Raw genomic sequence first — 17,214 nt, forward strand, 5'->3', positions numbered from 1 at the left:
ACATATGTGCTGCTTATATATATATATATATATATGTATATATATATATATATATATATATTTATATATATTTATATGTATAATAAAATAACGAAAAGTTAATTTCAATGTTTATTCAAGCTTTAGAATTTCTATTATATTTTGTTTTACTGCATTTACCCATTGTTTGTTGTCTTCGTAGTCACTTGATGTTTTTGTGTCAACATTTATTGACAATTATTGCCCTTAACTTATGTTATATTTAGTTGGAATTCCATCTATATTTTATTGTCAACTGTATAGGCTACTACCCTTTTTATGTGATAATTGTAAAAGTACTTTAAAGTAAAGTACCGTAAAAGTGAGGACAAGTCTGATAATGTAATTTTAGTGTACTACTATTTTCGCATAATATTAACTGTGGGAGGGAGGGGGGGGGGGGGTCCTGAACAGAAACTAAACGTTAAACATATGTTTTACGTTTGTTTTTAAGTAAAGCCTTGTTTTCATAAAAATCGCTGCACGCTATCGCAGACTCCTTTGAAGACGGTGATTGGTCAGTTGAAACACAGATCGTTCCCGATTGCGTCGAGGACAGCTACATAGTGCACGACGATTGCAGTAAAAAACTAGCGACAGTTTACTGAACTAATCTGAACTTTATTGGAACACTTTTGTATCCGTGGCACACGCCATCTGGTGGTGCACCCAAATAACAAGCAACACACAAAATACAAAAAAAAAAAAAAAAAAAAAAAAAAAAAAAAAAAAAAAAAAAAAAAAAAAAAAAAAAACGAATAAAAAAAGCGAAGCAAAAATGATAGAAAAGTAAACATTACTTAGCGATGTTTAGCGATTGTATGGAAACCAAGCTATACATAGCAACGTCATAAATATGGCCGCGCCCACGAAGTCTTTGGTGGTCAATTCAAGTACAGTCAAAAGTGATTGAAACTTTCTTATTCTTTTAACTTGTCTGACGTCATAATTGGGATAAAGCTAATCCTCACATGTACTAGACAACCAGAGATCTGTCTACTTCCGTATGTAGAGGGATATGTACATAACTAATATGTACGGAAACGATACACAATGTATACTATATGCCTAATATTCACTGTATAGGCCTACATTCTTCTGAGTGTATATTATTTTTTTATCATGGATGCATTATAATTATTATATTCAAATAATAATAATTATTATTATTATTATTATTATTATTATTATTATTATTATTATTATTATTATTAAAATACTTATAATGAAGAATAAGAATAAGAATAATAATAATAATAATAATAATAATAATAATAATAATAATAATAATAATAATAATAATAATAATAATAATAATAAACGCTAAGTCGGACTTAAGGGGGATATCTTTTGTTTTATTTTGCCCTTAACGTCGTTTTTTTTAATTGTTTTCCAATTTCTCTATTGTCTAAATTTTCCTAAAGGTAGGTTTTAATAATATAATAGTTAATAATAATAATAATAATAATAATAATAATAATAATAATGATAATGATAATAATGATGATGATGATGATGATGATGATGATGATGATGATGATGATGATGATGATGATAAACCATTGTAGCATCCTCAATGGATTTATCGTCTCTATTAATTTTGCTATTAAATGATCTCCCATCTGGGCTATAGCCGTTTGTCGTTCTATTCTTCCTTCCTGGATGAGCCAGCGATATGGCTGCAAAGTTATCAATGACTATTATATTCATAACTGCCTAGATTATGACGGAATTTACAACCACAAGACTGATAATACAATCATTTTGAGAGTACATTCCAATCTACAAGCATATAACAATGAACTCGTTAAATATAATTCTACTGTTAGTCATTTTTGTCAGCCTACTTATGCTGGTGAACGAACTGAAAACTAGACCGTTGGTAAGTATCTTCCATTCTGTTACTATTACTTGAACATGAGTCAACTGAATATTTGATAATGAATCTTGGTTGGTTTAAATATTTAGCATTAAAATAAAATTATAGAGTGTAAAATAAATATATAAGATTTAGGTATAAGTGTCATAATTTCTTTATTGTATCAGACAAATGAATAGAAAGGTTACCAAGGTATAGCTAGAGCATTCAAGCTTGGCACCTCAGAGCCCCATCTCTCTTAAACTAATACCTCCTTGCTTAAACTAAATACATATTTCTTTAATAACAATAGTAACAATAAATAATAATATTGATGATGATAATAATAATAAAACAGATTTTAAATAAAAAATTCAAAAACGAAAGGATTGTTTAACAATGATTAACATGGTAATCTAAGTCATTATAATTCAGAGATGAATGAATATAAGCGTCAACACCACCACCAATCCTGCCAAGTTCTCGACACCTATCAAATTAGTATGAATCCTTCGATTAAAATTCCTTGTTTTTAATACATCAGATTTCGGAGAGTGCAATCATTTTAAGATCACCTAGTAAATCATAAATATGTAGTAAATTCTAGTAAATGCATGTTCATTGGACGAATATTAGTATGGAAAAGAGGAAAGAATTTGGAAGTATTGATTTGTAGAAGTATACGTAATATTAATAGTATTATTGTTGTTGTTTTGTGGTGTTGTTGTTGTTGATGTGTTGTTGTTACCTCATCCGTAACATTGTAGTTTTTAGTCGAACTATATCAGCGTAGAATTGTCTTGATTGTAAATGTGACGTTGTCTATTCTGTAGGATGAGTCGGGAAGAACGAAGAGGAAAGCTACTCCCCATCACAGCTTCAGGTGGCCTGGTGCAAGAATACATTTTCTTATTCGAAACTCGTCAGGTGAATAGCTTGGGTGTTTGCTGGCCATTCTTCATTCTGTTTTGTGTGTGCATTTTATGAAGAAATTAAAATAATTTTAATATACATTACTATTATTATATAATATGTAAAGATTATACAGAAATAATACTGTCATAGTAATAATAATAGTAATACCTGTATTTATAATTAAAATAATGATAAAAAAAAATAACTTGTTAAATTTTGTTGCTTAGAGCCAGATATAGATGTGATTATGAGAGCGATGTATATTTGGGAACAAGATACGTGCTTGGAATTCATTCCAATATTGAGTGAGTCTCAGCTATTTAGTACAACTGGAAACAGAGTTGTGTATTTTAAGGGAGAAAAGTAAGTTTATCCTAGCGGGTTTTTAATTAATTTTATTCATTATTGAAATTGAAATAGAAAAAAAATCCGTATGAATCGGTGAGTCTAAAACGACAGAGTTGCAGTAAAAGCTATACTGTCATATACAAACAATCTCCGATAACACTATTTATTGTAGTTTCACTAACTTAGGTGATATTTATAGAGTGGCATGCACAAACGTTAATGAAAATTAGTAAACTTAACCGCAATAATTCTTATACGTTTGTGAAAATATAAACATACCGAGCAATCCTTCATTGCTTGTTTGTTACATTTCTATTATTATTATTATTCGCTTACCTATCTGAATTATTATACAACATTGAATCATAATGTTCATTGTTTTTTTTTTTGGTTTTTTTTTTTTGTATTCATTCAGAAAGTAACCCATAGTAAAACACAGAAAATTACAAAAAGCAACTTATTTCCACTGTGGTCCCTGGTCTACTGCTAGTCTACTAAAACCCCTTGAGACACGTGACTGGAGACAAGATCGATCATATATTTTTCGAATGTATATAATTAATGTCTTTCGAACATATGTTGAAATCTCTTTAATCTTATTGTATTATATAGTCTGCCTTGGTGACAATACGAATTGTGACGGTTGAGACTGCCTCATGGCTGACAATAACATTTTATATATTTAATATTTACAACCAGAAGTAACATATGAAACTACTTATTTACAGCTGCTGGGCTGATGTAGGAAGACACGGATATCCAGAACAGTATATTTCTATAGGACCCGGATGTAATAGTGTAAGTATTTAGGCCTACCTATCAACGAGTCTATATATTTCAATAATGCTTAATGTATCCAGTCGATAAACCTAGTTAAGCGCGATTGGTAGTAGCCTCCAGGAGGTTGCTTTGTGCATTCAGTGCGTGCCATACCTTTGCGCGCCATACACGTTTTCTATTTGCTCTCCAATGGATGTGTACCGAAAGACGAGGTCTCAGTCAAAAAATTGTTTAAAAATATTGAAGAAAGTTGTCTAAATTAATTGAAGCACATATACTTGACTTACGCATGGCACTTAAAACAGTTAGACAAATAATCATATTGGGAAATATTGAATAAAGAATTTATAATCTGTAAATTCTAAGCATAGGCCTACTGACCTTTCTATCATGATTGGTTCTGATGCAGCGCCTAGCAGCTTTACTAGACGCGCACCCTGACAAAAATGCATTTTACAGGAGGCTGAATTGTCCCGACTTTTGCTTTGTACCAGTATATGACAATAATTAAAACATTAATTATGATTTTACAACAGTAGTATTTTACAACAATACTCTAATTTAAATCTATTCCATTTCATTCAATGCGCCATACTGTATACCTTAATGTTGTGTAGTAAATGGTACAATAATCAGATTTTATGGTTTTTTAACAATATTAGTGACGTAATTGTTGTTTAAACGTGTTTAGCTGAATATTGTTCTTCACGAGATCGGACATACGATCGGTTTTGAGCATGAACATGAGCGAGGAGATCGCGATGATTACGTTAGAGTCAACTGGTTGAATGTCGAGAAAGAAAATGCCGACGCATTTCAGCGGAAAGACACGATTATGACGGTGCCGTACGATATTTATTCGATTATGCATTATTCAAGGGATGTAAGTAAGATTTACTTATCCATCCATCTATCTATCCATCTATCTATCTATCTATCTATCTATCTATCTATCTATCTATCTATCTATCTATCTATCTATCTATCTATCTATCTATCTATCTATCTATCTATCTATCTATCTATCTATCTATCTATCTATCCCAAGTTTCTACGACATACAACTTGCGAACCAGATATACAACTGCAATGGTTAAGTACAAAATTACTATTGCTGTGTAAAAATTGGTGCACAAGTCATTCTAAGTTCTGGAGGTGTGTATAGGAATGACTGAAATGAAAGAGTTTTTTTCTTAAAATTATAACAATGATAATTAGTAAATAAAAACTGTGGTGATGGTGATTATATAATTTTCATCATCATCATCATCATCATCATCATCGTCATCATTGTCATTATTATTATTAAATATGAATAAGTAATGCGATGACACCAATGGTAGGCCTATTTTATATTTTGTATTTACATTATTTCTAACCTGAATTACAGCATATTGTGGTTACCGTCGGCCTTGTCAGAACAAGGGGTACATTGGCCCTGCTTGCAATTGCTTGTGCCCCCCAGGATTTTATGGGAAACAATGTGAGTTGGGAGCAGCTCAGAAACTGTTGGGTAAGGGATTACATCTATCTACTGTAGATATTTCAATCTTTCCTTGTGATAAATCGCTGTACTATATGTAAACTTATAATCTTTGAGTCAAAACAGCTATAGACCTAACGTAAGAAATAGTAAATATTTAAACCGCCACAAGCCTTTACTATAGCTTTAGATCAGATAAAACAAAAATGTTGTTATTATTGTTTTCTCGATTAACAGGATGTCGACAGCAGCTGACAAACCAAAGTGGAATTATTCAATCACCAAATTTTCCCGGCAGCTATGGGAATTGGGAGGATTGCATCTGGTACATTAAGGTACGCCTATCTGGATGTCGATGGAAATAATGAGTTCTTCCGTATATTTTCATTTCATTTCAGTCAGACGATTCACAATCAGAAATAGGTAAACGATAGAAGGAGTGGGCAAATAATATGAACAAATGATATTTTAAACATATCAGGCCAGCCCTTAAACGAAAAAAAAAATACTGCGGGATTAGAACTTATACCTTTCCCTGCTCTACCCCCGCAATATCAGTGGAGATTGGTCTGTAATTGATCACGGAGTGTTGGCTTCCTTTCCTTTGTTATAGGCCTATTTTTTTGCGCAAATTTTCAAAATATAAAATAGGCTAATAACATAACGAATAAGCAATGTGCGGGTCTGCTAACAAGCAGGCTATCAAGGTCTAAAACAAGATTTTTAGTCCAACTGTAACGGTATTTACATCAACATAGGAAATGATATCAACGAGGTGGGTTATTCCCTTTAGACGCATTATGTTTAAACGACTTTGATATTTTGCTCTCGAATGGTTGATAAAGTAATCATTGACGTCCTTGCAGTCTATGTTAGAGCAATAAGTAATTTATAGTAATTCATTCCACAGTTCAAATATATTGTATGCCTACATTTAGAATCACAGCGACTCACAAATATAATTGAAATGGTATGTTATTGGCATGCACCCGCGTAGAAATTCACAAGTAGTTCACCTCAATTTAATGTGAATGTGTTAATCTCCACTGGTTGCTGGTGCAAAAATAAATATTGAATTAATTCCCCATGAATATCACCCATTCCCAGTCAGTGTGTTCTCTGAAGAAAATTTCCAGAGCTCTGTCCTTATAGTATTTCGTAGTTCTCTTTCGTTATTTCTAGGACTACAATGGACAATATTTTCATATAAATGATTTTGTGGTCCTCGTAAATGTGTTGATCGAGAGGTTGCTCTTACGAATTTCATAGTTATTATATACCACCATTCTTTTCTGGCATTATATTTTTATGTGTTATTTTTTATCTTGTAAAATCATTTTACATATCTAGCTTATGACGTTATATGAAATGTATTTTTTCATACACATTATCTAATTCTAATAGAATTCTAAAAATATAATGTTTTTTTTTTGTTTGTTTTTTGTTTTTTTGGTATTTTTATTGCAACAGGCCCCAGAGGGTCGTACAATTACTCTCACATTCCTCGAATTTGATTTGGAAGATTCACCGTTTTGCTACCGAGATTACCTTGGAATAAGAACAAAGAACATGTACCAAGACGAGAGTTCTCGGTATGTCCACATATATTCATTTTGTTTCATATGCTAATTTTGCTAATCATCCAATGATGTTAAATTTTCCTGTTGAACTTTTATTATTGTTGTCTTTATTGGTATTGTTATTTGTTATTTTCTATAGTTATTACATATGCTTTTATTGTTATTATTTTTACTATTAATATGCCTATTATTAATTACAGTATATCTATTTAGTGTATTGATATAAAGTTAGGCCGCCCATAGTTATATCTGTGTTTATTGTTTTTCTTGCGTTCATTTTCAGGTTTTGTGGTAACCAAATTCCGCCAACTATCACTACAAGCAAAAACGAAATGATGATATTTTTTATTTCGGATTATATGATTAACTCAAGAGGCTTTAAGGCGAAATACGCATTTAATAGCTACGGCATTCAAAGAAATGGTAAGTAGACACATTCTTCATTTTATAACAAACTATTTTGTAAATATAATTGGTTACACGATGATGTTTCGATTTAAATTTTATAGTTATTGAAGATGTCTGCAGGGGCGAATCCAGCATCGGGTGAAATGGGCGCTCGAACCCCCCCCCCCGGCAGCGGTGGCCGCCACGCCCACTTTCGAAAATATAAAAAGTAAAGTAAAACACAATTATGGCCTTAGTTTATCCTAAGTTTATAATAAGAATGATAACAATGGTTTTTGCACGAGTTATCTGTCGCACGCTAAGACGACCCACTGTTTTCCGATCGTACCGTACTATTTTATATCTTCTTATACGCGAGTATATACGGTAAAATTTAGATACTTTATCGAAAAAAGGCCTACCCCATCTCGTATTGTTCATGCCCAGTGCATCATATTACTGTGTCTATGCAAGTAAATATAGGAAAATGCTGACAAACCAAATTGTATTTGCTTCCTTTATTAAACCGTCTAAAACTGTTAAGATAAGCAAAATAGGCAAAGCTTCCCTGGAACCCCCCAGGGGCATTTGGCGGCCCTCGGACCCCCAGCCTTTGGGAAGGGGAAAGATCGTCTAGAGTAGAGTGCTCGATACCGTGCACCCCCTCCCAAACCCTCCCCTCTCGGACCTACGGATCTTCGCGCCACCCCAGCTCAGAAATCCTGGATCTGCGTACGGTTCAATTGATGAATCTCCTTCCAAAAGAACATTTATACACGCGAATTTGTATCATAAATTTTAATGTGGAATGTGGAGACTATTGTCAGTTGAACAGCAATATCTCATTCATGACCATTCATCTTTCCAAGTAAGACATTTCAAATAAATATTGATAATAATAAAGGTATCATCAACAACAACATTTTTACATATGTTTTTTTTACAAGTTAAATGCAAAATAAATTCCATTTTATTTTGGAATAAATTATATTAAGACGATATTTTTAAGTAATTTAATGTTAATTTTCAAATTATAATTGTCTTACATTGCATTTTTTGTGGCTAAAAATACTAGACCTGTTCCTATTAAATTTCTTTAGATGATAATGCCAACTGTTTTCAAAGAAGTTGTTATGAGTTTTTAAACCAGCAAGTGTCACATTGGGAAGCGAAACGACTTTGTCAACTCCGAGGTACCAGGTTACTGATGATAAGCAGTCCTGAAGAAAATGAATTTCTACGTCAACGCTTTGGCGAACAGCTCATCGGGAGTTCCTTCTGGGTCGATTTTCCATACAACATCAATGAAAGAGAACGTGGATGGAAATGGGCAAAAGGTAATTACATTAAAATATGTCCGTAATAGATAAAATTAATGTAATTTGCCATGATGAAAAAAAAATATTGAAAGTCAATGTTCTGGTTCATTTCATCAATATTGTTTTATTTAATTTATGGTTTTTATTGGTGTAAAACCCACGAGCGTCCAAAGACATTTTTTTTTCCATTTGGGTCCTTCTAGTGGTGAATTGGCTTGTACGCTGGAATAAAATCCCGTACTTTTTTCGAGACCAATGGTTTGAACGCCTCATCTGAAAAGATGATAGATTGACACGGGACAAAAGTTCTGGAAGAACCTTCATGGCTGTGCTAATTCTAGAAGGTTCTTTTAAAACACACACAATATTAATATATTCATTAAATTAAACAAAAATAAAGCTTACACTGAACGTGTCTATTTCAATATGAACTTTTTATTCAGGTAATCACCTCACATATGACACCATTATTGTGTGTCACTTCGCCAAATGAACAACATTTAATTTCGTTTTTTATCATTTGACAGATTGGTATGAATACATCCGACATTCAAGAACAAAGTGTTGCAGGTATGTTGTTTACGACGATTGGAAACGTGTACATTGTTATGACAGAGGACAAAATGTTATATGTGAAAAGGAGGTTCCTGAATATATTCACCGTAAGTTATACAATGAAAATAATAATAAATACGACGACGGTAGTGATGATGATGATAAGATGAAGTTGGATGTTGATCGTGACAGTCTATAAAGATAACGATGACAACAGCAATATTAAAAATAAAACAATAACAATAAGAACAATAGCAATAAAAAATATCGTCAGAAAAGCATAAACATTACGGTATGTTTTGTTTTAATGTATATCTAGGCATCTTATTGTCTCGCTCACATTCAAATTTACTTAGCAAAATGGAACAAGTGGTCAAATTGGAACGCATGTACAGTAACCTGTGGTGGTGGAACTAGAACCAGAACTCGAAGTTGTACTCTACCTGGCTTATGTAAAGGTTTAGCAAACGGTACCAAAGTGTGTAACACCGTACAATGCCCTGGCTCATTCGCCCAAGGCAAATGGACTAATCAGAGCAGTATGCAGGCTGATTCTGATAAGGCCGTTGATTCTAAGTATTGGATTAGAGAACTAGATGGTAGTTGCAGTTTAACAGGTATTTTGTTTCAATATTGAATATACTTTATTTCTATTTTATTTCCTTCACATCCAACTCGCCACCTACAAGATTGAACGAAGTGTTATAAGCCAAGTCTCTTATTGAGGTCTAGGGAGTGGAGTCTTTTTTAAAATTAAACCTAGACCCTGGGATTAAAATACTTACTGTTAAACTCCACTCCACTTCACAAAAATACTGTATATTTTTGTGTAATGATAAATAAATAATATTATTAATAATTATTATTATTTTCCTACCCTTCAAGTGCTGAATGTGTTCACTGTTTCATTGTCGATTTATTTACTAATAGTTTTTACTATAATTACTTTAAACATGTAGAATATGAGTGGGAACCATGGTGGGTTGTAGATCTGGGGAAATCACAGACAGTAGTGAAACTTGTAATTACAATTGATGCTCAACGACGTAAGTAGTTATCTTGAATTATCATCAATACAGATTGAACTTTAAATTTTGGGAACAACCAAAAATATACTGAGAATTAACCCCATCCTCCATTTTATGTACAGTTCACACTCGAATTTGCGACCCTTCTTACTGAGACCCCTAAATTGAGACCAATGCTTTCAGATAGCAACTAACCACTGTTTTTAAGCACTGAGCTTACCCTCTGTTACTGAGAATACTGCAACATAAAACTGAGACAACACGTTTTTGAAAAATTAAAAATGACATCTAATACAAGAACCCTTTGGTAAAGCTATCTCCAGCTATTTACTATATATAATAATTAAAACATATATCCCATAACTCCATATTGTCTGGAAAAAGTGGTCTCAAATTGGAGGGTGAACTGAAAAGATTGCATTTAATTTATAACAACATATTTGATGGAGAAATGCTAATCAAAAGTAATAGTAGTAGACAAAATCTATAATAAAATTCATTGTTATTTATTCCATAAATTGTATCAACAGATTCTAGTGAAAAAATTCATAGATTACTTTGTTTCTAAACGAACAAGTTTTCATAGGTTTTGTTTAGTGATACTATATAGGGTATGTGGACTGCCGAATAGAAATTGGTAAAAGACAATAAACAAAGTAAATTAGTGACAAAGCTAAAATACGGTACACTACAGTATAACAAAAAAAAAACTCATGTATTTTTGTCCTAATATTTTTAAGTATATAGACTGGACGACACTGTGGTTCGCGTTGGAGGATCTCTTTCAGAGTTAAGATCAAATTATCAATGCAGAGAATCTATAACTGAGAAGGATATACATAGCTACAGAGTTAATATGGAATGCAACCCGACTCCAAAAGGACGATATTTAAGTTTACAGAAGGAGAATAAATATGGAGTCATAAATATCTGTGAAATCGACGTTTTTGTCTCAGGTATTGATTAAAACAAATCTAAAGACTTGAAAAGATAGATCAATATTGCATTTCCCAATTATTATATTTAATAAGATCGGCCTTGTACATGTTTCATGTGCAAAGCCTTGCAACTAAAGCTCATTCATAACACTTAGGATGTTGTCACCATCTTTTTTATACTTGGTGTTTGCTTTATTTCAGCACTAAACTGTCCATTTGAACAGCCTTATCTAGGATTTAGTCTGCCTTCGGCAAAAGGCATTCCAGTTTTCTGGAAAGATCCTACAATTGCGACTAAAGAAAAACTTGGGAAAATATCTTGCTCACATATATCAGGGTCTGTATTTCCGATTGGACAAACCCAAGTTACGTGCAAAACACAAAAATCATCTGTCACATATCAAAATTTGTGCTCATTTTTAGTTAACGTTGAAGGTACTGTAATGTTCATATTAATTGTTTATCTTATATATAAGTTTAGGTTAGCAGCTTCGGATACATTGCATGTTTGAAATAATGTGGTTCAGTTGAAAAGGTCTGACTTTCAGTCAGGTGTATTTTACTAAACCTAATGAACTCCAGGAATTTCTTTAGAATGTTAACTGTGCATCAAAACAATGCGAATTATCGGTACTTATCAAATGGCCGCTGTGAGAAGAGTGTCTTCTTTAGGCGTAGTGTACAGAACAACTAAATATAACATTATTTTTAGATAATAAGTATAAAAATGATAAAATATATATATCATCTGTCCTACCTAGGAAAAAGGCTAATTAGATTAACTGATTTAAAAAGCAAAATAGTACAATGTAATTGTAGTACACAATCTAATTCCTGTTTTTCAACGGCTAGTTTGTAAAATACTAGCAGTAGTACTAATATTACTAAGGACAATAATTAAAAGTAACAGTATTGTTATTCCAAAAATTATACACTATAATAATTGTTAACAGACATTTTCTTTTAACTTCAGTTTGCAAACACAAGTTTAAATCCAAGTGCTACAAATTGTTCTCGGATAAACAGACATATGTGGAATCTAGTGAAAGGTGCCGTCGGATAGGTTTTGAGATAGCAACTGCTAAAACCCCCGAAGAAAATGCCTATATTAGAGGGATGATGTCCACAACACTATCAAATGGCAGTTATGCCTTCCTGAGTAGAGATGTTGTTTTTCAAAAAAGTTCTGAATCTCTACAGACTGGAAAGAATTCCACATTTTCTAGTAAGACACTTTTGTATATTCTTTAGGTTGTACTCTGTACTCAGAGTCGTACTGAGCTGTACTCACTAAACAGATCTGGTCTTAGGCTCAACACTCATCGTAACAACACAAACCGTCTGCGTAATTCTTTTATCCATGGTAGTATTCATATTTTTAATTCTTATGTTCATAGAAAACAACGATATAGTATTTTTGAGTATGATGTTTTAAAATGAAAATGAAAATAATACAATGTTCGAATAAAGGACATAATAATACATCAGTAGCATCTCTCTCAAAGAATGTAGTCCTGTAAATAAATGAATAAAGAAATTGTGTAATAAAATGCCTCTGGCGGGACTCGAACCTGCGACCTATCGCTGTCAAGGCGAGCGTCATAACCATTAGACCGCGGAGGCTTCATGGTTGAACAGAATCAAATACCCCAAATGCACTCTATTACACAATAGGTACGGCTAGAAACAATACAGTTGCATAGAATATAAATCAAGATAGCCGTTAACACTATTAAATTACATATCAATCATCAAAGAATGTTAAATACAGTGTTCGAATAAAGGACATAATAATACATCGCGAAGCATAGCTCTCAACGAGTAGTCCTGTAAATAAATAAATAAAGAAATTGTGTAATATAAATTGTGTAATTATTTGACTGATTAAAGTTAATCTATTTTTAAAGATTGGTCTGAAAGTCAACCAGGAGCTTACTTAAGCCGACCAGAGCACCAGCAGTGCGTTGTAATTGAAACTCAGACTGGAAAATGGTTGGGAGAAAAATGTAAATACCAGCAAGCATCAGTATGTGAAGCACAATTTACGAGTAAGTATTTTATAAGAAACTAATTGATTTACCGCCTCGTACCGTAGGTCCTCGACTGCCACTTACCTATTCACCTGGCCAAAAAAAAATGCCTGGATTCACCAATGTCTGTCAACATTATCCTCACCATCATTATCGCCATCATCATCATCATCATCTCAAGTACCATCGTCTTAATCATTCTCATTACCAATAGTATTGTATCATCATAAGTAGCAGCAGCAAGGGTATATTCAATTACCAATCACTTCTATCACCGGTACCACCGTCATATTTTTGATCGTCATCGGAGTGTTTATTTAAAGCTATCATTATGTCTTGACGTTTTAAGGCTGCAGACATAAGTTTAATGATTCCTGTTACTACGCACTTAAATCAAAGCAGAATTATGAAAGTTCCAGAGAACTCTGCAAAGACATCGGAGGTGAACTGGTGACAGTCAGAAGTGCGGCTGAAAACACGTACATTAAGTCCTTACTGAAGGGTGAAGCGTTCATAGGTCTGAAAATATCGGGACCGGAAAACACATGGAAGTGGTCCGACAGTACAGCATTGACGTACACAAGTAGGAACATTAATCAACATAATGTACTTTAGATAATAATAGTAGTTCCAACAGTAGCGACTAACATCGATTTATTTAATCAATATCAATGTAATATAGAAAGGTTTAAGCATGAGATTAACCATTTTGTTAAGTATGAAATTAAGCCATCGTCATTGAGCGCCACAGAATATTACACAACGTGATGTAATTTGGCACTACTGTGTATGCGTTCTCTTGAATGATTGTTTTTTTTTTTCGGTTTAGAATGGATAAAAGGCTACCCTAAGAAGAACGGAGGTGGAATCTATCCCAAGAGGAAGGGAGGGGAAAACAACTCCAAAAAGAACGGAGTGGAGAAGGAATGTGTTATCCTAAAAAGTAGTGGCCGTTGGAAAAACGTATCGTGCAATCAACGTAATTTGGCGGTGTGCAGAACCAGGATAATCTGAAACTTAATGTGGTAACATACGCGCTTCACAACTTCAGATAATTCAAAAGTTTGGCAAATGTTTTCTTTTTCACGAATTTTTTTATATATTTTAAATATTTTTTTAATTCACAATTTTATTCATTTTATCACACAATACATTCAAAATGAAAAACTAAAAATAACAATTGTATACACTGTAAGTGCCCTTAAATCAAAGGATCCACTGATTATACGTAAATAGAATATGAGTATGGTGACTCCGAAAAATGACAGACGTGAGGCCATAGTTGATTCTACGTTTCGTTCTTTATTGGAACATTGTCAAGAATGAATAGTTTAAGTCCAAAAATACTGACAAACATACCAAGAATCAATACAAGATAAATTTTGACCAATTAGAAAGAGGTAGGCGGAACATGGAGACAAATGATATTCTGATAAATAAATTAAGATTATGATAAACAAAATGATTATTTTAGAACAAAAGCAAGTTAGCACTTATGCTATGTGAATAATGCAAACTCTTTAGAGGCTCTGAGACCATAGTTTAGACTACTAGGCTTGTATCTTCTTATTGCTAAGGCTTCAGCAAATAAAATTTCAGACCAATGTACAGAACCATGAATAATATTAATATTTTCAAATAATAAGGACTCAATAAGAGATTGTTTGGATGTATTGTCAGCCGTCAAGATGTAGACCAATTATATGGTTAAAACCTTCACAACTCTCAATGTGTTCATGTACACTACTGTTTACATTATGAGAATGTTCAACAGCTCGAACTTTTAAGCATCTGTCTGTTTTGCCTACATAACAGTCGAGGCATCCAGGACATTCGAAGTTATATATTAAAGAGCTACAATACACTTTTGGCGTCCGATCCTTATTAGAAGTAAAATATGAAATTTGTTTGGTTTGCCAGAGCGTAACAAATTTAACATCCTTTGTCAGGTGTCTACTTATCTTAATACATTTATGGATAATAAAGCTACCTTGCTTACCAATGAAAGGTAAGTGCCCTTCTTTTCAAATATAAAGTAATGTAGTATACTTATAAAATAATACGTTTTATAGTTTCATTGTAAACAGATAATACATAAATCAGAGATGAAGGGCAATTGTATTTTTAAATTTCATTTACAATAATGTTCTAAAAACGCTTGTACCAAGTACATATAATTAACACAACTTTCCTCTCGAGAATCAATGTTCATATAATTATATATCCTGTTTACAATTTTTATAATTTCTTTTGCTAGTGAAATTATAATATTTATAGTTATTTATTGTATTCAATATTCAAACTTATGTTAAAATAAGATAATAAACTAATACTATGAAGTTTATAACATTTATTGTATTTTGTATCACTTGTGGAACTTTAAATCATATATGGATGAATACGTCCTACAGGTATGGCACATATTAGGTCATATGACACATGACATAATTTATATCATTTATCATATATGAAAGTTTAACCATACATGCCCCAATGTAAATCATATGTGTCCCAGCTTATATCATACATGGTGCAGTTGAATTTTAGTCTTTAGAAAGAAATTAAATTTATTTTTGGAGAATACATCAAGTAAATTATAATTTAAGATTTCAAAAATAGGAATGTAAATATCTATAGTAATTATGAACATAATTAAGTGAGCGTACATGTGGACATGTATATGCAGTACCAATACGTTCATATAGGTGAACTGCGTATATACCAGAGGCCAAAGTACAAAGGCCATGACTTGAAACATTTAAACATTTATTATTTATTTGAAGCTTTGAAGAAGAACATGTAGTGAAGACCAAAATGAAAAGAATTTCTGTGGATTACAGGAGAAAAAATATATATCTTGTAATATCATAGTATTTATAGTATTTAACAATTTTTCTCTTTATATTTGTTATATATGGTAACACTTTCTGTTTACTATTTCTATAGATAATTTTCTTTACTAATACAATAATAATATTATTTTTTATATTAATAATATTAGTTATTATTTTTCCATTTATGCCAAGTATTATGTTTTCCTTTGAAATTGTAATTGTATTTGAAGGTGTTTATAAATCCAAATTTTCAAATCTTTCTATATTTTATATATTTTTGCACAATTCAAAAAAATGTGGTCAATTGTTTCAGGAAGTTGCTTGCAAAAAATACATAGAGTTGAATCAACATGCTTTAATCCAATATATATTAAAACTTATTATTATTGGATTATTCTGGTTATATTATTTAATGTGAGGAGATATTTTATTTTAAATTATGTACACAGACCATGTGACTTTGTTTTGATTCGGCTTGGTCGTTCATTCTGTACGTGCCCTGACATAATATCACAGATATATGTTTTTTGTAACCTACAGTATTCATTAATGTTGTTGTCATCATTATCATCATTATTGATATTTGTGTATTATTATTATTATTATTATTATTATTATTATTATTATTATTATTATTATTATTGTTATTATTATAACTATTATTATTATCATTGTTATTATTATTATTATTATTATTATTATAGTTTCACTGTATTATCATTAGTTATAAATGTTATTTATTTATTCATTTATTTTTTTCTTTTATTTAATAAGCCTAGAATTAAGAAATTAAATAATAAATAAGATAACAAATAAAAATTTGGAATAAATATAAATGCTTTGTATAGATATAAATCTATACAATTAACCATAGGCGTAGATCCCGGGGGGATGGAGGGGATATATCCCCCCCAATATTTGACAAGGGGGGGATGGTCCATTGTATCATCCCCCCCAATATTCTGACTATGTATGGGATTAAATGGAGCTTTACACACTTCAAAAGACTGTCACAGAAATAATTTGCACTGTCTTATGCGCTTACAAAGATGAAAATTAGCATAATGTATTAATGTTGATAACAAAATTATTTTATCTGGTACCAATCTAAGCTCTTCTTTCCTTAGATGTTAGATGTACT

At 31.9% G+C, this 17,214-nt stretch overlaps 1 protein-coding gene across 1 annotated transcript; it reads left to right on the forward strand.

Moving 5' to 3' along the window:
* The first annotated feature begins 1,692 nt into the window (after positions 1-1,692).
* Positions 1,693-16,593, forward strand: LOC117101883. Its single transcript, XM_033241999.1, has 20 exons — positions 1,693-1,900; positions 2,710-2,803; positions 3,019-3,154; positions 3,868-3,937; positions 4,611-4,806; positions 5,057-5,074; positions 5,310-5,432; positions 5,640-5,737; positions 6,873-6,994; positions 7,266-7,405; positions 8,470-8,706; positions 9,216-9,350; positions 9,600-9,860; positions 10,203-10,289; positions 11,012-11,227; positions 11,411-11,644; positions 12,183-12,434; positions 13,117-13,257; positions 13,589-13,822; positions 14,069-16,593. Exons 1-20 carry the CDS (start codon positions 1,817-1,819, stop codon positions 14,251-14,253), a joined length of 3,063 nt encoding a protein of 1,020 aa, XP_033097890.1. The 5' UTR covers positions 1,693-1,816; the 3' UTR covers positions 14,254-16,593.
* Positions 16,594-17,214: the final 621 nt, after the last annotated feature.

This window comes from Anneissia japonica, unplaced genomic scaffold, assembly GCF_011630105.1.
Source record: "Anneissia japonica isolate Jap-2015-1 unplaced genomic scaffold, ASM1163010v1 scaffold4988_len2956909_cov206, whole genome shotgun sequence".
NCBI lineage: Eukaryota > Metazoa > Echinodermata > Crinoidea > Comatulida > Comatulidae > Anneissia > Anneissia japonica.

Coding starts and splice junctions, on each gene's coding strand:
- LOC117101883 (XM_033241999.1), top strand. CDS start 1,817: ATGAACTCGTTAAATATAATTCTACTGTTAGTCATTTTTGTCAGCCTA. Junction 11,645..12,182: donor ATTTTTAGTTAACGTTGAAG/GTACTGTAATGT, acceptor TTTTAACTTCAG/TTTGCAAACACAAGTTTAAA. Junction 13,823..14,068: donor TACAGCATTGACGTACACAA/GTAGGAACATTA, acceptor TTTTCGGTTTAG/AATGGATAAAAGGCTACCCT.